Raw genomic sequence first — 22,279 nt, 5'->3', positions numbered from 1 at the left:
TCTTTGGTATTGTATAATCCAGAGATCTCAAACTAATGACTAAAGCACATGATCTGCATGGTGTTTTAAAGTGAGACAACACATTCTCACGTGGCTAGTTCAATTGTGTATGTTTCCTCCCTGGCCTTGTAAGCATGTTTGCCAATATTGTGGTCCATTTTCCTCTGTGTACATCTCGTTCAGAATTATTCTCACGTTGGGTCCTTGATTCTGAAGTAAATTACATAGACTCTGTGAAAATTCACATGTTTAGGAAACAAGATTATAGCCACCCTAGTCTTAACTTCAAACTAATTTGAAAAAATGTGTCATGTTGTAAATTGTTACCTGGAAAGAGAGAGACTCTTGTAGGGTGTTTATCAGGTTGGTCATAGATTTAAACCATAATTTCAGTAATTACTAGACTGAGCACTTGATTTTGTCATTGATACAATATGAGGTATAAATTTCTTTCGTTGAAGGTTTAGTCAGACAACTTCATGTTGTAAGGTTGGAGCACTGGAGAATAAAAATTAGAGACTTTGATATTGAAAGAAATGAAGAGAAACCTAAATGAAAATCCAACTCGGAGTACAGCAGGTATTGACTGACTTTTACTTTTAAAATTTCTGTAGTTTGTATGTAGCATATATACATATTTTATATATATATATATATATATATATATATACACATATATATATAAAACCTATATAGATACAACTTTGTGTGTGTGTGTGTATATATATATATATACATATATATAGTTTGTATAGCATATAGATACAACACTTTGGAAGGAACTTTTAAAAATAATGAACATATAGTCTAGCCTCTTTTTAGATAGAAGGAAATAAGACAAAACACTTATTGGCTTAGGTTTGAGTAAAATCAGGCTTTTCTGGATTTGCTCTTGTGTTCTTTTTATAAACCCATGTGATTGATTTGTTTTGTGCTTTAAGCTGAAGATAATAATCTTCTAATTTTTATTTGTGACTTATTTGAAATATTTATGTGCCAGGGAGATTGGATATATTACCGTCACTCTTAAGTCTTTCTCAAGAAGGATCCATAGAAAATATATATTACAGACCCCTGGAGTTCTTGGTGAAATTGCAAAGTTTTGACTTCCAAAGCAAATCTACTGAAATAAAATTTATGAGAGTGGGGTCTAGGAACTGGCATGCTAAGCATAATTACAGATAAATCTTAGTCAAACTAAAGTGAAAGAAGCATGGCCTTAAAGGGTCTGCTACTATAGTCAGAGAGTGATTAGGATTTTGGAAAGCATGGGTCAAATTTTGGTTCTCCTTTACCTGTATTGTACTCAAAGGGTTCCTTCCAGTTGATAAGCAAGCACAGGAGAGAAGTAAAGAAAGCAAAAAGTGGGTTTGGAAAGGGTTGGGGGATGAGGAAGGAGATGTGAATTACTGCTAAATAAGAGGAATTAAGGTGATGGTAACATAGAACAAGAAAGGATTTTTTAGAGAGACAGATAAGTCTTTTGTATCTTTAAAAGAATATAAAAATAAATCAAAATCTATATAAATATATCTGTAATAAATATAAAAGTAACATATAGAAATAGGCAAATTCAAATAGTATATTATTATATACTAATAATTATTCTATAACTAGATCTGATTATTTGCCTATTGTGTACTAATTTTTTGGTACTTTCAATTTAGGCTGTTTGCCTGTACCATTGTTCAATCAGAAAAAGAGGAATAGACAGCCATTAACATCCAATCCACTTCAGAATGATCCAGGTATCAGTAATGCTTCTGACAGTTATGATTTCCCTCCTCTACCATCAGGTAAGAAAATAAAGTGAAAATTCTCAGAAAATAAGAAAGAGGATTATAGAAAATGGCAATTTCTACTGTATTATAATGGAAACAGAAAGAAAGTGTATTTTTTTCTTCTTTCCACTATCCAGTTATAGGAATTACTTGGCTCTTTCTGAGCATTCCAGTGCAACAGTTAGAGTTTCCTTGTTTACAAGGGTGACTTAGCATTTAAATGGGGTATCTTAAATCTGGAGCCTTTCTTCTAGTGAAGTAGTAACCTATATTGGAAAGAGTTTTTTTTTTCTCTATTACAAAACACAGATATTGTGACTTAAACATTTGGTGGTAAAGAATGGAGAAGCTTAAGTTGCTTCAGGAATAAGGATATGAATGGGAACACAGGAAAAATGGAAGAAAATAGAACTTAAGGTAGAAGCCAAGGAATTTCTTGTGCTTGACCCTCGTCTTTTTTTCTCTTATGTAATTTTTGCCTTATTTCGTTTGTTGACTTTTCACTGTTTGATCCAGCTGGCTTCCTTTTAGTGTCCACTGGTACGTGAACTAAGTTGCCTTTGCTGGGTGTTAACATAGCCTTTTAGTTCTAGTTCTCAGAACCCATCATTGGCTGCCCTCTGTTTCTCTTGATTCAAATTCTAGAGACAGCGAGCCTTGCTTCAACTCATGTTTTTAAATGAGGTCACTGAAATAATTTTTTTAAATTTATTTATTTTAATTGGAGGCTAATTACTTTACAGTATTGTAGTGGTTTTTGCCATACACTGACATGAATCAGCCATGGGTGTACATGTGTTCCTCATCCTGAACCCCACTCCCACCTCCCTCCCCATCCCATCCCTCAGGGTCATCCCACTGCACCAGTCCTGAGCATACTGTCTCATGCATTGAACCTGGACTGGCGATCTATTTCACCATTGAAACATTTCTATACATGTTTCAATGCCATTCTCTCAAATCATCCCACCCTCACCTTCTCCCACATAGTCCAAAAGTCTGTTATTTACATCTGTGTCTCTTTAGCTGTCTCGCATATAGGTGCATCGTTACCATCTTTCTAGATTCCATATATATATGTGTTAATAAACTGTGTTGGTATTTTTCTTTTTTTCTTCTTTTTTTCCCTGTGTTGGTATTTTTCTTTCTGAGTTACTTCACTCTGTATAATAGGCTCTAGTTTCATCTACCTCATTATAACTGATTCAAATGCATTCTTTTTGATAGCCAAGTAATATTCCATTGTGTATATGTACCACAGCTTTCTTACCCATTCATCTCCTGACAGACATCTAGGTTGCTTCCTTGCCTGGCTATTGTAAACAGTGCTGCAGTGAACATTGGAGTACACGTGTCTCTTTCAATTCTGGTTTCCTTGGTGCGTGTACCCAACAGTGGGATTGCTGGGTTGCATGGCAGTTCTATTTCTAGTTTTTTAACGAATCTCCACACTGTTCTCTGTAGTGGCTGTACTAGTTTCCATTCCCACCAACAGTGTAAGAGGGTTCCCTTTTCTCCGCACCCTCTGCAGCATTTTTTGTTTATAGACTTTTTGATAGCAGCCATTCTGACCAGCATGAGATGATACCTCATTGTGGTTATGATTTGCATTTCTCTGATAATGAGTGATGTTGAGCATCTTTTCATGTGTTTGTTAGCCATCCGTATGTCTTCTTTGGAGAAATGTCTGTTTAGTTCTTTGGCCCATTTTTTGATTAGGTCATTTATTTTTCTGGAATTGAGCTACAGGAGCTGCTTGTATATTTTTGAGATTAATTCTTTGTCAGTTGCTTCTTTTGCTATTGTTTTCTCCCATTCTGAAGTCTGTCTTTTCACCTTATGGTTTCCTTCATTATGCAAAAACTTTTAAGTTTAATTAGGTCCTATTTGTTTATTTTTGCTTTTATTTCCATTACTCTGGGAGATGAGTCATAGAGGATTCTGCTGTGATTTATGTCAGAGAGTGTTTTGCCTTTGTTTTCCTCTAGGAGTTTTATAGTTTCTGGTCTTACATTTAGACCTTTAATCCATTTTGATGTTAGAGAGTGTTAGAGAGTAGTGTTAGAGAGTGTTCTAGTTTCATTCTTTAATTTAACCTTATGGTTAGGCCTCTCATCTCTGAAATAATTAGCTGTGGTGGTTTGGCCTGGGAGGTCTTAATGTTTACTTACTTTTTACTTCTCTTTGGAAGAAGGTATGGACAGTCAGATATTCTGAAATATACTTGGTACCTGCTGGTTATATACCTTTACATTTTGTGGGACCACACTTAAAAAGCTTTAACAGGATTTTCTGCAACTAGAATTTTAAAATCCTTTAATATATATATATATATATATATCAGTACTTATTAATTTCATCCAGTGTGCAACAATAGACCTTAATCTAGTTTTAAATCTATAGTTATTTTGTTTTCTTCCACATTTGAGGAATTGAAAGTTTGAATTTCATATTATTCTCATTTTTATAGTAAAAGGTTAAAAAATTCTTGTGGATATGCAAAAGTGGGCATTTATCTGGTCATCTGCTATTTAAAAAAATTCTCTTCTATTTAAAATATTTTATAAGTGTGAATGACAGATGATCTAAATATAACCATTTAATGACAGATGATCTAAAATAACCATTTGAGTTGTTCCATAGGCAAATGTGCATAATCCTGAAGTACTGAACTTTTCAAGCTCTGACCAGGATTACTGTCTGTCAGAGATACAACAAAATATCTTATCGTGGGTAAGAGAGGACTAGATCAGTGTTTTTCAATTTTTTTTCTTGATCCATTAGTAGTTTAGGAAATAACCAATCTTTTAAAAAAATAAATAGAATTGAATAGAGTAAAATAGAAAATGTCAGAGTGTATATACATAGTAAGTAAGAGAAAGAATGGATGGTAAAATTGCTATATTCTCTCTCAAACACACACAGGCACACACACACACATGCACACACACACGCACATGCTATGTGTGTATATTTTCTGGGTTTTGATGTTTTTTTTGCTGTGGGTTGGGATTAAGAAACATTGATTACACTGAAATTTGTGTTACAAAGTGTAAGATACTTTACTAGGATTGACTGTGGAAGATATACAGATTAAATACCTTGCTTGGAATACAGTGGGAAAGGGAGATATCTAAAAAAATTAGTAAGACAGACTGATTAATTCCACAACAAAGTACTTTTAAAGAACATGTCCACATATTCAAGTTTTTTTCTCCTTCAGGCTTTCAGTTGCCTCCCCCACATATTAATTAAATATGAAAGAATTATTTTCCCCCAAATGCTACCTAACTTACCCTTACCTGTGTTACTTATATCTTTTGAGATTGGGCCTGGGAAGCTGTGAATCCGGAGTTGCCTCCTTTAACAAAAACAGTGAACACGGGGTATGTGAAAAAAATGTGTACCAATAAATGCATGTGTCTGTTACTGACTGATGTTAGTCTTCTATGTATATTTTATATTTCTCAATTGGGGAACAAATTATTAATAGTTAATAAGACATATTTCCTTGAAAGGCAAATACCACATTCAGTTTCTCATCCCCTGAGAAGTGAAAATTCTATGTCTAAACCTATTCAATCAAATGCTGAGAGAAGCAAGAGTGATTGGAGGTGAGTCTACTTAAGATTTTTCTTATTCTATTTCTTATTCTCCTTCCCATCTCCTCCTTTACTCCCTTTTCTCTTTTCCTCCTTTCTTAAACAGAATTGACATTCAGGAAATTTCTATACTGAATAACTAACTATAGTGATATTAGCTGTGTTTTATGAAAGAAGAGAACATGCCATATAAAACTTTAAAAATAGGCAAATTTGGCAGTGATTATATTTCCAAAGAATACTTCATGTTGTAATGAAATTTCTGTAAATATTTATCACCGTGAATTTATGATTTTGTCATTAATGTCTAATTGACAATAGGTAAAGAGTCAAGAATAACTGTACCTAAATGTTGGATATATTTAGAAATTGAGAACCAAATAGAATGCTCAATCTTACCCTAGTAAGATAGTCAGCTCCAAGGTAAATAGGATGGAAATAAGAAAGAAAGATGGAGCACGAAATGCTCTGTTAAGATGGTGAGGGCACTTGTCAGAGGTATCCAAGTTTAATGTCTAAATAATGTGAATTATGAATAGATAGAAATAGATAGATAGAATAGATAGAAAAAGGACATGGATCATTTTTTAGGTTGGACTTTAGTAGTCTTGGGTAAGTGGTAACTACTGAAATAGTTTTGGATTATTTTCCTTAACAAGGTTGTGTTGCATTGTTTGCCCTCTTGTGGTACTTGTGGTATTTTTTAGGAAAATTATTCAGAAATAAATATTTGTGACTTAGGTTAGTTTTTCCCTGTGGAACTTTTACCTAGCCTGCTCTGAAATTATACTTTTAATTTTAGCATCATTAACATCATGTTCTGATTGGCTGGTACAACTCACTTAGGTTAATGTAGCTAGTAAAATGCTGAAACAAATTAATAAGTAAGACTTTTAAGCTACTCAGTAAAAGTATAAAATTTCTAATCAGACAGCTATCCACCCTGCCTATATCTATTTTCTTTGTGATTTAAAATCACTGACAAGCCATAGTTTAACTTTTGAAAAATTTATTTTGTAGAAAATTTAAAAATAAATGTATAAAAAAGGAAGCAAACATCCTCAGAATCTTACTATGCTGAAAAAAATCTTTCTACTCATATATTCTTGTATAGTTTAAAAATAAATTCTTTGGCACTTGACTTTGAGTTGGGTTCTCTGGGTTTTGGATTGTCAGTAACTTGCTATGTGACTTTGGCAAATTACTTCCTCCTTAAGACTCCATTTCCTCACCTGAAAAGAGAGGCTTAATATATTCTAGGGTTGCTGTGATGTTGTGTTTAGAATTTCTAACTGGTCAGTAGTTGCAAAGTAGTACAAATTACCATATAAATGAAGATTAAATAATTCATTAATAATTTTCTTTTAATTAAGAAAAAGTATATAGAAACAAAACTGATACCAAATTTTTAAAATACTATTACAGCTACAGAGATGGCAACGAAAATACTAGTTTAAAAACTTGGAATAAAAATGATTTTAAGGCTCAGTGCAAAAGAAGAAATCTAATGACAAATAATGGAATAAATTCCAGTCCAATGAATTTGGGAGCTCAACAACAGAAACAATTAAGAGTATCTGAATCTACTAACTTACCTAGCCAAAGAGAAAGTGAAGCAGTCAGACAAGCAAAGTTGTCAGAAATACCTGGCTCCACAATGAGAAGTCTAGACAAAAACAGCACATTGCAGATGTTTAAGCCCAATTTTCAACAAAATCAATTTAAGAAAAAAATGTTCAATGGTTTTCAAGAAGTAAACACCCTCAAGGTAAACTTTTCAATATTATTTGCATTTTTGTATTTCAATTAAAAAATGGGAGATAAGTATTTAGAAAGTTTACAGAGATAAGAGCATTTGAAATCACTCCCATGGCATACATTACTGAATTAGCACAAATAGCCAGTTCTATTGATAGTAGATGAATGTTTTTTTCCAATATATTTCCTTAAAGGTTGTGAATGGCTGCTCTGTAAATAAATGTAATGTTGGTGTGCCCATGAGAGGAAGTGAGCTCAGGGTCTTCCTACTCCACCATCTTGGCCATCCTACTCTCTCAGTTGATTTTTAAAAATGCCAGAACTTTCCTATCTCAAGGCCTTTACACTCACTATTCCCTTATTCCTCAGTCAACAACCTATTTAAAATAATAATCTGTGTGTCTTGTTATCCTTTTATCCTGTTTTTTAAAATGCACTGAATATATTAATTTCTGACATTCTATTATATATTTATTAATCTTCTGAATCCCCTATTAGACTGTAAAATCTGTGAAGGTAGATAGGTTGTCTACCTTCAGTATTGTTTCCTCATTAGCCATGTCTAGCACATGGTAGGTACCAATAATTGCTTTTGGAATGAATAAATAAATGTGTCTGGATTCCCTCAGAGTGTGAGCATGTTAGGGAAAGAAATTGTATTTGACTTACCTGTGTTTGTCACAGAACTGGCACACGATGCTTTAAAAATATTTAAAGAATGAACAAATGAATGAGTAAATGAATGCTTGTGTAAAATAAGAGATAAAAAGAAAAAAAATCTTAATTATCTCCAAATGTATTCTAGTTTTTTCTCCTTTATAAAGTACTAATGATACTTTTAATTTAGGGGAGTAACTGTACTAAAATTTTCAGTAGTTCTTTTTTACATATTTTACATAGTATTTTAACATATTTTACACTTTTGCCTAGTATAAGGACCTAGAATCTTTACATAGAAAGTGAATGAATATGATGAAAAAAGTTACAGGTTTTTCTGCTGCTGTGTTTTTATTTTTTCAGAAGGAAGCTTCATCCTATCAGTTAAAGCTTAGGGAAAAGGATAATTCTTTAAGAATTATATCTGCAGTTATTGAAAGCATGAAGTACTGGCGTGAACATGCACAGAAAACTGTACTTCTTTTTGAAATATTAGGTAGGTGTACTACTTCAAAAATACTTCAGTAATATTTGGACAATCGTTTTGAACGATTAATAGGAATACCTAGGGGATCTTAAAGAAAAATAAAACTTTACAAAAGGAGATGGTGGTGTTTTAGGATTTTCTTCAGTTCCTGTGTCTTCATTGATTTGTGTGACTTAAGATGAACTTGGTTATTCATGGTAGTAGTATTCTAATTTGTAATGTTAAAACTGGAAAGATTCTTACAAGTAATCTAGCTCAACCCTTGAAGTAGGTGAGAAAATGAGGCAAATAATTAAAATAGACTTGACTAAAAATCACAAAGTTAGCAGCAAAAATAGATCTAGGCACCAAGTCTCCTTATTCTCAAAGTATTCTTTCTACTATATTACCCTAAATCCAATAGCAATTTCTGTGTAAGTTAAATTATAAATTATATATCCTAAAAGAACATTTGTGAAGAATCCTTGATTGATATGAGTAAACACCCAACAATTAACTTATCCCTACAGTTTTCTGAATTAATATTTAAAAGGGAGGAGAGTTTTATAGAATGTTTCTGGAATTTAATTTTACTTAGAATAAAGAGATAAACAACAAGTAGAGATTCAAAACATTTCTTTCCATAGTTTAAATATTCAATTTAATTTAAATTATGAAATATTTTAAGCATACAGAAAAGTTCAGAGACTATAGTAAATATCCACATATTTATCTTATAGATACCTTTGAACACCCCATCTGTTTTTATTCTTCTCTAGAGACAGTCACTGTGGTATCTTTCCTTTCCATACTTTTATAATTTTGCTCTGTATGTCTGATTTCATAAATTTATATGTGTGTATTTACTGTTGCTGTGTGTTTTATACTGTAGAGTTTACATTTTCATCTGGCATTATGTTTTTGAGATTTAACCATCTTTCTGTCCTGTCACAGTGTTAGCTTCATTCTGAGGCTCCAATATGGTCTTTCCAGCAGCTTCTGACTCTTCCCTTATGATATTAAGAGGATTATCAAAGTTCTCTATACCATACATTCTTCTTTACACCACGTCGTCACATTCTTTGATAGTTTCTTCTGGTTGCTCTTTTCCAGAAACTAGCAAATGACCGTTTGCATATTGTTTCTGACTGGGCAGCAAGGCGCTCACTGTCACTCTGAACTCTGTGGCGGGGGAAGGGGATACACTGACTGGCTTACATTAGTCTCAGGTCACTCCCAGGTCTGGGGGTGGGGACACATCCAATCCAAATCATACAGCAAAGAATGGCATAGGGGAAATTTCCTAAAGGAAAATCTGGATATTATTAGGGGAAATGGAGACTGACCTCAAAACAAGAAGTGTTTACTATCAGTACCTAATAGATAGCTATTAAAGGAATAAATAGTGGTCTCATTTGATAGTGATTTCTTAAAATTAAGCTTGAATTGTCATTTGAATTTTATAGATGAAACAAATTTGGAAGAGGTTAAAGTTTTTACAGTTTAGTAAGTTGAAGAACTGAGACTCAATTGCATGACTTCTGATTCTAATTCAGTGTTTTTTCTTCATTAATTCATGATGTTTATTTGTTATACGTGTGTATTTAATATGTGGACTTCTCTGGTGACTCAGACAGTAAAGAATCTGCCTGCAGTGCAGGAGACCTGGGTTCAATCCCTGGATCGGAAATATGCCCTGGAGAAGGAAATGGCAATCCACTCCAGTATTCTTGACTGGAGAATTCCATGGACAGAGGAGCCTGGCGGGCTACAGTCTGTGGGGTTGCAAAGAGTTGGACATGACTGAGCAACTAACACACATACTTCGGTGTGTAGTATGTAGTAGATTGGTCTGAGGATTTAACCGCTGCATCAAACACATTCACAAAACTTCAGGGACTTCTGGTGGTCCAGGGTTAAGACACAGTTCTTCTGCTGTACGGGCACAGGTTTGATCCCTGGTCAAGGACCTAGGATCCCGCATGCTACACAGCGTGGCCAAAAAATAGAAAGATAAAAACAAACAAACAAAAAAAACAAAGTTTCAGATGGCCAGTTATTGTCAGTTATATAAGTTTTGTTATATAATCAGTTCCCGAGTTGGAGAGGGCCAGAAATTTTGTTTTCCTTAGAATAAAATGGTTTCATAATATCTTTCCTTTTTAAAATGCTTTCTTATTATTGTATCAGTAAAGCTATGAGAGATTGGTATGGGAATAGTTATTTAAATATCAACTTCTCGTTGTTAAGTTTTATTTGCATTTTACCAGCACTGATTTTTCCCCCCTCTATTTCAATGTTGCTTAGCTGTTCTCGATTCAGCTGTTACACCTGGCCGATACTGTTCAAAGACTTTTCTTATGAGAGATGGGAAACATACTCTGCCATGTGTATTTTATGAAATAGTGAGTATTTGTTTTAAGTATTCTTTGCAAAGCTTTAATTCCACTGTAGCAGAAATTCTGTTTACTAGTAGTACTTTTGACATTTTGTTTGGTTAAATTCTGATGTTAAAATTGCTTATTTGCTCAACTGATGTGAAGAGCTTACTATGTTACGGACTATGCTAGATGCAGGGGATTCAAGTGGAATTTAAGTGGTAACTGGCCCTTTCTCTCAAAGAGTTTATAATCTCAGGTAGAGGGACAGATACATAAATGTTACACTGTATATAATAAGTGGTATGACAGAGATATGTGCAAGGTTCTATAGAAGTAGATAGGATAGGTCAGATCAGGGAAAGCTTTTTGAAGAATGTAGTAACCTATCTGACCTTAGATATATAAGGTCTAATAAATTAAGCCAAAGTGTTGGAAATTAGGGGAAGAGGTGAGAGGAATACATTCTAAACTGAGGGAGCAGCTCCTGTAAAGACATGAAGCACTGATAGAGCCTAGATTGTTCAGGAAACTGCAAACAGTTTACAGTTACCAGAGTATGCAGTTAGTAAGTGACAGGGTAAGGGTAGTCATTTTGAACCTGGGGGAAGGCAGGAACAGTGGGCTGGGATGTAGGGAAGAGGCTTGGTAACAAAGGAGAATGGAAACCTTATAAGACTTACATACTTTGTAAAAGAGTTTGGTATTAAATCTGAAATTGAGCTTAATTCTGAAATCTCACTTGGATTCCAGTTTTTACCCCACCATTCACTAGCTTTATGACCTTGAGTGAGCTGCTTAAACTTCCTGTGCATTAGTTTTCTAATCAGTAAATTGAGACTAATTCCCACTTTGAAAGATTGTTTTGGATATTAGGTTATAGAATATCTAAATGCATAGCATCTAGCACATAGCAGATGACAAGAAATAGTAATTGCATGTTATTTTTAGAATCTTAGATGCTTATTATTTTTCTCTAGTCTAAATTTTAAAAGATTTTTTTTAAAGTATATCATATACAGAAAAGCTGTACAATTCTATGAAGTTACCACAGAAGTGAACATAACCAAGGTTAAGAAATAGAACATTGCTTTCACCCTATGTATCTTTGTGCCTGTTCTCATTCACTACCTCTGTTTTCTGCATTAAAGTAACCACTATTGTGACATTTAATATAAGTTAATTCTGCCTGTTTTTGAACTTTCTGTAAATAGTATCATATGATTTGTCTGATTTTATGTCTGATCTCTTTCACTCAGTGAAATGTTGTAAGATTCATCTATGTTGTTGCATGTAGCTAAAGTTCATTTATTTATGTGTCTATGTGATATGAATATAGCACAATTTGATTTTCTATTCTACTGTTCGTGGATGTCTTGGTGGTTTTCAGTTTTTTTTGTTATTATGAATAATACTCTGTGAACATTCTTGTTGTACATATGCATGTGTATATACCTAGAAATATATAGGTATATACCTATTGTGTATATACCTAGAAATAAAATTGCTGAATTGTAGTGCCTGTGTATGTTCTACATGGAGTTATTGCCAAAGAAATTTCCAGAGGGTTATAAGAGTTTATGAACTCAATCAGCATAGGAGAGTTGTAATTTTTCTTCATTCTTATCAACATTTAGTACTGTCAGTCTTTTTTAATTTAGCCATTCCAGTGGGTCAGTTTAGTGCTATCTCTTTTTTTTTTTTTTTTTTGTGCAATAAAGTTTTATTAAAGTATAAAGGAGATAGAGAAAGCTTCTGACGTAGACATCAGAAGGGGGTAGAAAGAGTACCCCCTTGCTAGTGTTAGCAGTGGAGTTATATACTCTCCAATGAATCCAAAGAATGTCTGGAGGTTGTAAAGACGTCACCAGACCTACTCCCATAATTTACATTTTAAGATAACAGAGTTGGCCAGAAGGTTTAATCCAAAGACTGTCCTCAGGCAGGATACATCCTTGTAAAGACCAGACCTACTCCCATAATTTATGTTTTAAGATAACAGAATTAGCCAGAAGGTTTAATCCAAAGACTGTCCTCAGGCAGGATACATTATTGTTGTATAATCCTAAGGAATGTAGAGGAAAAAAGTAAAAAAGTTTGTCCTTTCTTCCTCCTTGAATATTCCAGACCTCTCTCTCCTTGGGTACTATCTCATTTCTCTCCAGTTCCCTGATGACTAATTGAGGTTCAGCACTTTTGATGTTTACTGGCCAGTGAGATACCTTCTTCTGACAAGTCTGTTCAGGTCTCTTATTTTTTCTATTAAATTATTTGTCTATTGATTTATAGGAGTTTTGAAAAATCTATTCTGAGTGCAAGTTCTTTGTCTATTATATATATCGCAAATCTTCTCATACTCTGTGGTTTGACTGAGAGGTTTTGGAGCTGGCTTGTCTTTTCCTGGCTTATGAGTTCTATGGACATAGCTCTTTTGAATCTTCCAACCCTAAGCCTGGTGTGGGGGTGGTATGGTTACCAGAATCTCTTTCCTTTGGGGAACCTTGGACTCCATTTTTTTCTCCTGGCCCTATAAGCCCATAGAAGCTCTGTTCAGTTTATTAGACTCTTAAACTGCCTTGATTGTGTTCAGCAGTTACCTCAGAGGGGGAAGGTATCCCCAGATATCAGGCCCCATTCTGGACTTCTGTCCTCCCCCCAGTTAGGGTCTCTGCAGTTCCTTACTGCCGTTGGTATCTCTCTGATGTCTGTGAGGATATTTTTAAATAATTATTCCATCCAGCTATTCTGATTGGTTTTAGTGGGAAAGTTGGTCTGAACTAGCTAGTCTGCCATCTACTGAAAGGGGAACTCTGGCAGTCTAATAGAAGTATTCATGTGCTGTTATATTGGGAATTATTCTGTCTTTTAAGAAACAGCAGCTCACTTGCTTATAAGAAGCCCTACCCAAATGAAGGTCTTTCTTCTGTAACAGGGCATCCATTTATGCCTATCTATTATGGTCTTATCAGCAGAGGGGCCCTAAATGACATAAGGGAATTACAGCATTTTGTGGTAATTCATATTTAGTTGATCATATTATTAGTTTAAAAAAATTTAAATTCAAATGAAGTAATAATTAACTTTATTGATATTTATTTTTTGAAAAACAGGATCGTGAACTTCCCAGATTGATTAGAGGCCGAGTTCATAGATGTGTTGGAAACTACGACCAGAAAAAGAATATTTTTAAATGTGTTTCTGTCAGACCGGCGTCTGCTTCTGAACAAAAAACTTTCCAAACATTTGTTAAAATTGTAGATGCTGAAATGAGATATTATACTAGTGTAATGAATGAAGTTTAAGTAGTGATGAAGGAAGTTTAAATAGTATAAAGTAAGCGTTTTTCTGTTATTGTTTATATTATCATCTTCATGGTTTTTTGGCTACTGTTTTTGTGTATTTCACTTGTTGAATTAAAATATTTAAATCCTTTTAAATGTGGAAAGAATTTTTGAAAAATAGTTTTACTGTTTTTATAAAAGTGGTGCATTTGCTAAAGTTAAAAAACCATTTCAGATAAAAATGCTCAAAAGAATAGGAATAGGTAGATACTAACTTAATATGAGAAAATAATACATTTGAGTCAGACATTCCCACTGAAGGCAAGAACAAGACCTGTTGCCCATTGTCAGTACTGTTACGGAGCATTATACTGGAGTTGCTAGACTATGCAGTTCATTTAATTCACATATTTAGTGGGCATATACTCTGTGCCAAGCACTATTTCATGTCCTTGTTTGTAACAAAGCAGTTAACAAAGTAACAAAAGCCTCTGAATTTATGGTATTTATATTCTGGGACCCATAGAATATGTTAGATAAAAAGAAATAATTGGGAGATAAAAGAGAAGTAATAAATATTGCTGTTGGTAAATTATACAATTGTATATATGGAGAACCTAAGAAAATCAACTGAGGAACTACTATAAAATGAGATAATTTGGTAAGACACTGGAATAGAAAACTTAATATGCAGAAATCATTAGTAGATGTTATGTATATGATCTGAACCATTAGAGTGTAAACTGGATAATGATACCATTTAAAAAATATCTAAGACTAACCAATACTAAGTAATAAATGTGGAAAAATATGAACAAAACTTTAGAATACCTGCTAATGAAGGACACAAAAGAAGACTTGGACAAATGGAAAAACAAAATCATTTTCTTGGATAGACAAAGGTGTTGATTCTTCTAAGATTAATTTGTAACTTCTATAATTTTTCTCTCTCTTTCTGTATACAAAACCAAACACACGCACATTAGCCAAAAGAATAATAAAGGTTATGTATATAAGAAAATGAGAATAGTCAGGAAAACTCTGAAAAAGAAGAATAGTAGAGGATAGTTTTATCAAATATTTTAAAGCCTTAAACATGTATTAGTTATCTATTGTTGCATAACCAATTGACCAAATTAGTAGCTTTAAACAGCAAGCATTTATTATCTCTCACAGTTTCAGTAGACCAGGATTTATGAAGTGGCTTGATTGGGCAGCTCTGGCTTGGGTTTCTCAGGAGGATTCACTTGCAAGGTGACTCATGCACATGATTGCCAGGTGGGTTCTTGCTGTTGGAAGGAGGAGTCACCTTACCATGGGGGCCTTCCAAAGGGCTGCTTGAGAGTCCTCATGATATGGTAGTTAGCTTCCCCTAGAGTGAATAATTCAGCAGCGAGTTAACTAGGTGGAGTTATCCTTTATATGAGCTAGTCTTGGAAGTCACGAAGCATCACTTTCACTACATTCTATTTGTTGGAATGGACCGTTAAGTATGGACCACTTTTAGGAGGAGAGAAATTAGGCTCCACCACGTGAAGGAAAGAGTGTCAGAAATGGCAGACATTAAAAAACTAAAATATGTATTATGAAGGCATATTTATTCATGCAGAATATGGAACTGACTCATGAATAGAGAGGACAGTATAACAATTTAAAGTATAAAAATACACCCAAGTGTATAGAAAACTTGGGACCTGAAATCAGTAGAGGAGAGAGACTATTCAATAAATGTTGTTGGGACCACTGGGAAGCTTCCGGAAAAAAATAGACTTAATTTTGTAGTAAGATTTTTGATGTATTTTCTTATTTTGCCACCCTGGGAATCTTTGCAAAGTATGTTTCATGGTGATACTCTATTGGCTTCTTTTTGTCCACAGGATAAAGCCTAAACTCCTAGCTTCTACTGCTGTTGGTTTAGTTGCTAAGTCGTGCCTGCCTCTTTGCAATTTCATGGACTGTAACCCACCAGGTTCCTCTGTCCCTGGGATTTCCTAGACTCCTAAACTATTTGGGATATTTGCATTCTGGTCCCTGCTTTTTATGGCATCTCCATCTTTTTTCCCTTTTGAAAATGTAGGCTCCCCAGGACTACTATCCGTTCTTTAAATAAGCAGGGATTAAGCTTTCATATATGAGCTTTTCTTCATTCCCACCTTCCCCAAAGTATAGTCAGGTGTGATCAGTGATTGTAATCAGTCACTACTCCTGGACCCTGAAAGCATTTGTCCTAGAGAGGTCCTGGGTAATTGCTTTCTCTTTAATGAGTTCCTCCAGGATCCAGACTCCTCTGGGATCCAGGGCCCCTTAGGCCCAAGGATGTGCAGAATGGGAGATGTGAGAAGGGAGGTTCCAGACACAGGTGATAACTACAGAGGCTGATATCTCACATGCTTTAGTGAATAAAGGGGAGCAGGATCTCAGGTCAGGGTCCTGGAGTCACCCTCACACACTGGGTAAGTTGGGCAGATTGTGAGAGAGCTAGTCATTTAGGGTCCTTCCAACCTAAGGGTCTTGATTTCCCAGGTTGTGTGATGTTCTCCAGCAGAGTTTTTCAGGTATGATGATCCTCCTCTTTACCTCTCAACCTCCCATGATTTCTCCACATTCTAGAAATAATGTGACTGCTGTTCACCAGTTTCATTAGTCTTTGTGAATGATAGAGTGTATAAATATTACTATGTAATATATCTCATAAGATTGTATTCTTTCAAAAGAAGACATCTCTGCAGGGCAGGCATTTAATGCAAAGATAGGTCCTTAACCCTTGACTACATATTGGAATTATTTAAGGAACATTAGGCGTCCCAGGTGGTATTAGTGGTAAACAACCCACCTGCCAATGTAGGAGACATAAGAGACACCAGTTCGGTCCTTGGGTGGGGAAGATCCCCTGGAAAAGGGCATGGCAACCCACTCCAGGATTCTTGCCTGGAGAATACCATGAACAGAGGAGCCTGGCGGGCTACAATCCATAGGGTCACAAAGAGTCAGACTGAAGCGACTTAGCATGCATGCAAGCAAGGAGTTTTAGATAGCAAACCCCTCTCCCCAGAGGTTCTGATTTATATTTACTGGAGGAGGGTGCAGTAATCTATGCTTTTAAATACAGCGTGGTCCACAGACCAACAGAATTGGGAATCACTGAAGTTTTGTGCTCATAAAATACAGAATTTTAGGCACCACAGCAAACCTGCTAAATCAAAATCAGCATTTAACAGGACCCCTGTGTAATTCATATGTAAATTTTTAGAAGCTCTGCCCTTTGTGATTCTTATGGGCAGCAAGGACTGAGAACCACCAATTCACCCGCTGAAGATGAGAGGCATTGCTTGCTAATGGAGCCACTGGTGCTCTTATCCCAGATCTCTAGCAGTATCTGCAAGTACCAGCTCTCTGGTTTGTGATTTCTAATAAAAACTCTTGAGACTGGAGATGAGCAGCACTGGTTTTCCAGAGAAGCAAAATTCTGAAAAATCAGGTGCACAAACCCTAACTTGATGCTTTCCCCTACTGCAACAACAACCACCACATTAAGTACACATAAAAAATTACTAATGTGTCTCAATTAAACAGCATCAGCAGGGTGAAATCCCAGCATCTGGAACTGACCTCTTTGAGGAATAGAACTTACATATTCCTAGCACTCCTTAGTTTTCTCAGCTCTGAGGCACAATCGTATCTGGAAAAAAATTGGAAGGAGGTCTCAGGGGTAGAAATTAACTATATTCCTTCCTTTTCTCCCCAAATTACTAAACGTATCTGTCAGATTTAATTTTTTTTTCATTATTGATATCCCTGAATCCTGTGGATGTCAATAGAAGGAATGCAGTGTGGGTGTAGATTCTGATTGCTCAGGATAAAAAGTAGAGTGGTTGTCATGGAACTCTGCTCGGTGGTAGCCTGAATGTGAGGGGGATTTGGGGGAGAATGGATACATGGTTATGTATGGATGAGTCCCTTCGCTGTTCACCTAAAACTATCACAACATTGGTTGCTAATCGGTTATGTGCTATGCTATGCTTAGTCGCTCAGTCATGTCCGACTTTGCAACCCCGTGGACTGTTGCCTGCCAGGCTCCTCTGTCCATGGGAGTTCCCCAGGCAAGAATACAGAGGTGGATTGCCATGCCCTCCTCCAGGGGATCTTCACAACCCAGGGACTGAACCCAGGTCTCTCACATTGCAGGTGGATTCTTTACTATCTGAGCCATCAGGGAAGCCAAATCAATCAGTTATACCCCAAAACAAAAAGTTTAAAAGAAAAAAGAGTAGTGTGGTTGGGATAGTCTAATACTTCCATGAGTTTGAGGTTACATCCAGGTATTCTGTAAAAAAAGTGTCAAAAACTAGTGAGCTTTTGTTCTGAGAGGATTAAGTAGGAGTAGATATTCTAAAATAACAGGAGTTTTCTGTCTTTAAAGTTGGAGGAATGCATGTCTCATCCTGAAGTACGGCCAGTAAATATTTAAAAAAATGAAACATTGGCTACAGTCAGGCATTATTCCGGATGCCAGCACTGCTGCAGTCATGGAGGCATATATGGCCTTGCCTGCATGGGATTTACAATCTGGTGGGGAAGACAGCTGTAAACAAATAATACCCCTGGGCATCGTGTGCTATGGAACAAGCGCAGGATGCTGTGGAAACAAAACACTCGGTTCTTACCTGGTCTGGGTTGGCAGGAGGGTTTAGCTGAGTAAATGGTGCTGACTTAAAAATAGTCACAACCTAAAACTTGAGTTACTTTTTATTTGGTGGGAATTTTTAGGGCTTCAGGCCCGGAAGACAGCATCTCAAGCAATCCTGAGAGAACTGCTCCGAGGAGGCGGGGATCAGGAAAAAGAGGTTATATAGAAGTTTGCAGCAAAAGTATTTTTGTAGGGCTTCTCTGGTGGCTCAGTGTTGGGGTCCTTTAATGGACCAGAACCTGGTGGTCTGGAGTTAACGATAAGAAAGTGCAAGAGAGAGCCGGAGGATGGGGGGGAGAGAGAGAGAGAGAAAGAAAGAAAGGAAGAAAGAAAGACACAGGGACCCAAGCTCTGATGGAGCAAGGGTATTTTATTAGCAGAAATGCAGGCTTATATATCTTCAGTAGGATGATTACTCAGCTATTACACAGGATGAAATTTTATCAATAGTCACAATATGGATAGTCTAATACAAGGTCGCTGATGCAGAAAAGAGTCACTGAAGGGAGTTACTGAAAGGAATCCAAGCAGATACCGTTTCTCATGATCTCAGTCCTGAGAGCTGCATGCAGTTCTACTCGTTCCCGGAATAGGAACTGATAAGGAACAGAGGATTTATGAGAAACAGAAAACAGCATGCAGGAATCCTCCTGTTAAATGTTCCCTGACAGCTCAGTAATAAAGAATCTGCCTGCCAATGCAGGAGACACAGGCTCTGTCTCTGATCCGGGAAGATCCCACATGTCGCAGAGCAAGGAAGACGGTGTGCCACAACTACTGGGCCTGTGCTCTAGAGCCCAGGAGTCACAACTACTGAGTCCACAGGCTGCAGCGACTGAAGCCAGTGCTCCTAGGGTCTGTGCTCCCCAACAAGAGAAGCCACCGCAATGAGAAACCTGTGCACCACAGCTAGAAAGTAGTAGCCCCTGTTCCCTACAACTACAGAGAAGCCTATGCAGCAACGAAGACTCAGCACAGCCAAAAATAATTTTTAAATAAAAAAGTATTTTTGTGAATTAAAGAAAACCAGCTATCTCAAGTTAAGGAATTTAGAACTTCTCTATGTATGGGAAGATGCAAGAATCTGGGCTCACTGAAATCATCCCTTTCTTATGCATCTTAGTTATATGGATACCCAGTGTCTTATGATTTTTCACATATTGAGTTCTTCAGTGCTCACTGTAGGTTGTGGCTGAAGCCTGATGGCTGCCAGGTCACAGGAATTGTTTTCCTTCCTGAGTGCCCTGGAGTGCTGGAATTACTGATGACTGTGACATCCTTGTTTACTGATATGGCAGGAAATATTCCATTTTCCGGTGGCATGTAATATGCCTGATGGATAAATACAGGCAAACCAGGTGAAGAGGGAGCCAAGGGAGGAAGGTGCTAGGCAGGAGGACAGCAAGTGCAAAAGGATGGAGCAAGAAACTGTGACTTTTAAGCGCAACCTTGGCAAGAGTAGGGTGTGTGTGTCATAATGAGATGGGATGAAGATGTGGAGGCAAGGGTCAGATCATGAAGTGTCTTTTGGCCTTTGAAAGAGCAGTGAGAATCCATGGACTTTATGAGACTAATGATCCGATTTTTATCTTAGAATGCCACAGTGTAAAGAGATTGAAGGGGAGTAAGTATGGAAGCAGGGAGATAAAGAGGCTGTTAAGTAACACAGACAAGTTATAATGTTAGCCTGGTCCAGGGTAGTGCGGGCTAGGATAGTAGTGGATGAATTAGAGAATTGAGTGGGAGAATCTACAGCACTTGATTGGGTGGGTCCTGATAGTGACAGAAAGGAGAGACTGAAAGAAAATTCCTAGGTTTCTGTCTTGGGCCTGGACTTCTTTTACTGAAGTATGATAGAACTGCAGGAGTGGATCGGGAGAAGGGCAGAGTGGGCTCATGAGTTTCACATGGGATCTGTGGATGGCTGAAGAGGCTTATGATATTCCATGGGGAACACAATCACTAAGTAATTGATGAAGGTGATATAAGTCTACCCATGAGCTTTAGATGGTAATAGATGCCAAAGGAATATGTGAGTTCTTCCAGGGCTGTAGATATAAAATTATGAGAACAGTATTTAGGAAAAAAACCCAAGAAAACACCAATATATAAGAGAAGGGAGAAGAAACCAATCAAAGTGACTGAGAATGAATGGTAAGGAAACTATCAGGAGAACCAATGTGAGCACATAGAATATAGAGGATGAGTGTTTTAGAAGGGAAATTAGAGTTAATATTCTTTTACATGCTAATTGATGAGGAATGAAGGAAATATCTGAAAAGTGACTTGGATTTGGAGACATAGTGTATTTCTGGTTACAAAGTGTTGTTACAGATAATGACGGTGAAATCAATCATTGACCATCAACTAACAGACATAATGTTCATTTTTATTCAGGTGTTTAGTGGACACCATCATTTTCTCCTAAAGATACTGAACACAGAGCATGACAGGAAGAAATCAAACTATCATCTCAGAGTTCCTCCTCCTGGGTCTGCCAATTGAGCCAGAGCATCAAGACCTGTTCTACACTCTGTTCCTGACCATGTATGTTACCACCGTCCTGGGGAACCTCCTCATAATGTTCCTCATTTGCCTGGACCCCCACCTCCACACACCCATGTATTTGTTTCTCAGTAACCTGTCTTTCTCTGACCTCTGCTTCTCCTCTGTCACAATGCCCAAATTGCTACAGGACATGCAGAGCCATGTCCCGTCCATCTCTTATCCTGGCTGCCTGATACAAATGTACTTCTTCCTGTTCTTTGCAGACCTGGAGAGCTTCCTCCTTGTGGCCATGGCCTATGACCGCTACGTGGCCATCTGCTTCCCCCTGCACTACACCACCATCATGAGCCCCAGGCTCTGTCTCTTCCTGGTGATGCTGTCCTGGGCACTCACCACATTCCATGCCATGTTGCACACCCTGCTCATGGCCAGGCTGCACTTTTGTGATGACAGTGTGATCGCCCACTTTTTCTGTGACATGTCTGCTCTGCTGAAGCTGTCCTGCTCTGACACTCGAGTTAATGAGCTGGTGATATTTATCACGGGAGGGCTCGTTCTTGTGATCCCCTTTCTACTCATCATCACGTCCTACGCTCGAATCGTGTCCTCCATTCTCAAGGTCCCTTCTGCGAGGGGTATCCGCAAGGCCTTCTCTACCTGTGGCTCCCACCTCACTGTGGTGTCCCTGTTTTATGGGACAGTTATTGGTCTCTACTTATGCCCATCAGCTAGTAATTCTACTGTTAAGGAGACTGTGATGGCTATGATGTACACTGTGGTGACCCCCATGCTGAACCCCTTCATCTACAGCCTGAGGAACAGAGACATGAAGGGAGCCTTGGGAAGAGTTTTTTACAAAAAGAAAACTCGCTTTTCTCTGTGATGGTAGAGTTGAGATTTCTACACAATTTTATTCAGTAGGTATATTGACATTAAAATTGGGATATTAACCCAGACTTATTTTTTCCCCAATGGTCTTTTGGTTAAATTACATAGGGAGAAATTGCCGAAAGTAAAAGCTAAAGTGGAGATTGTTAGAAAACACCGCGGGAAGAAAGAGCCACCTCTAAGGACCGTTGATAAAGGCCTTTATTGGGCGGTCGCTCTCGGGCAGAACTCCCGGGGGCCAGTGAGTGAGGAGACAAAGGGAGTCTGTGAGGT

General features: G+C 36.9%; 2 protein-coding genes across 2 annotated transcripts; both read left to right on the top strand.

Moving 5' to 3' along the window:
* Window positions 1-536: 536 nt before the first annotated feature.
* SPATA22 (spermatogenesis associated 22) lies at window positions 537-13,944 on the top strand. The gene is made up of 8 exons (XM_061141017.1): window positions 537-579; window positions 1,668-1,796; window positions 5,107-5,167; window positions 5,300-5,395; window positions 6,809-7,151; window positions 8,162-8,294; window positions 10,572-10,669; window positions 13,753-13,944. Exons 1-8 carry the CDS (start codon window positions 537-539, stop codon window positions 13,942-13,944), a joined length of 1,095 nt encoding a protein of 364 aa, XP_060997000.1.
* Window positions 13,945-21,056: 7,112 nt separating this feature from the next.
* Window positions 21,057-22,001, top strand: LOC133055939 (olfactory receptor-like protein DTMT). The gene has a single exon (XM_061141016.1). The coding sequence runs from the start codon at window positions 21,057-21,059 to the stop codon at window positions 21,999-22,001; it is 945 nt and encodes a 314-aa protein (XP_060996999.1).
* Window positions 22,002-22,279: the final 278 nt, after the last annotated feature.

Source organism: Dama dama, chromosome 5 (genome assembly GCF_033118175.1).
Source record: "Dama dama isolate Ldn47 chromosome 5, ASM3311817v1, whole genome shotgun sequence".
NCBI lineage: Eukaryota > Metazoa > Chordata > Mammalia > Artiodactyla > Cervidae > Dama > Dama dama.
Note: the sequence above shows the minus strand (reverse complement) of the source record. Positions and strands in the feature narration are given on the sequence as shown.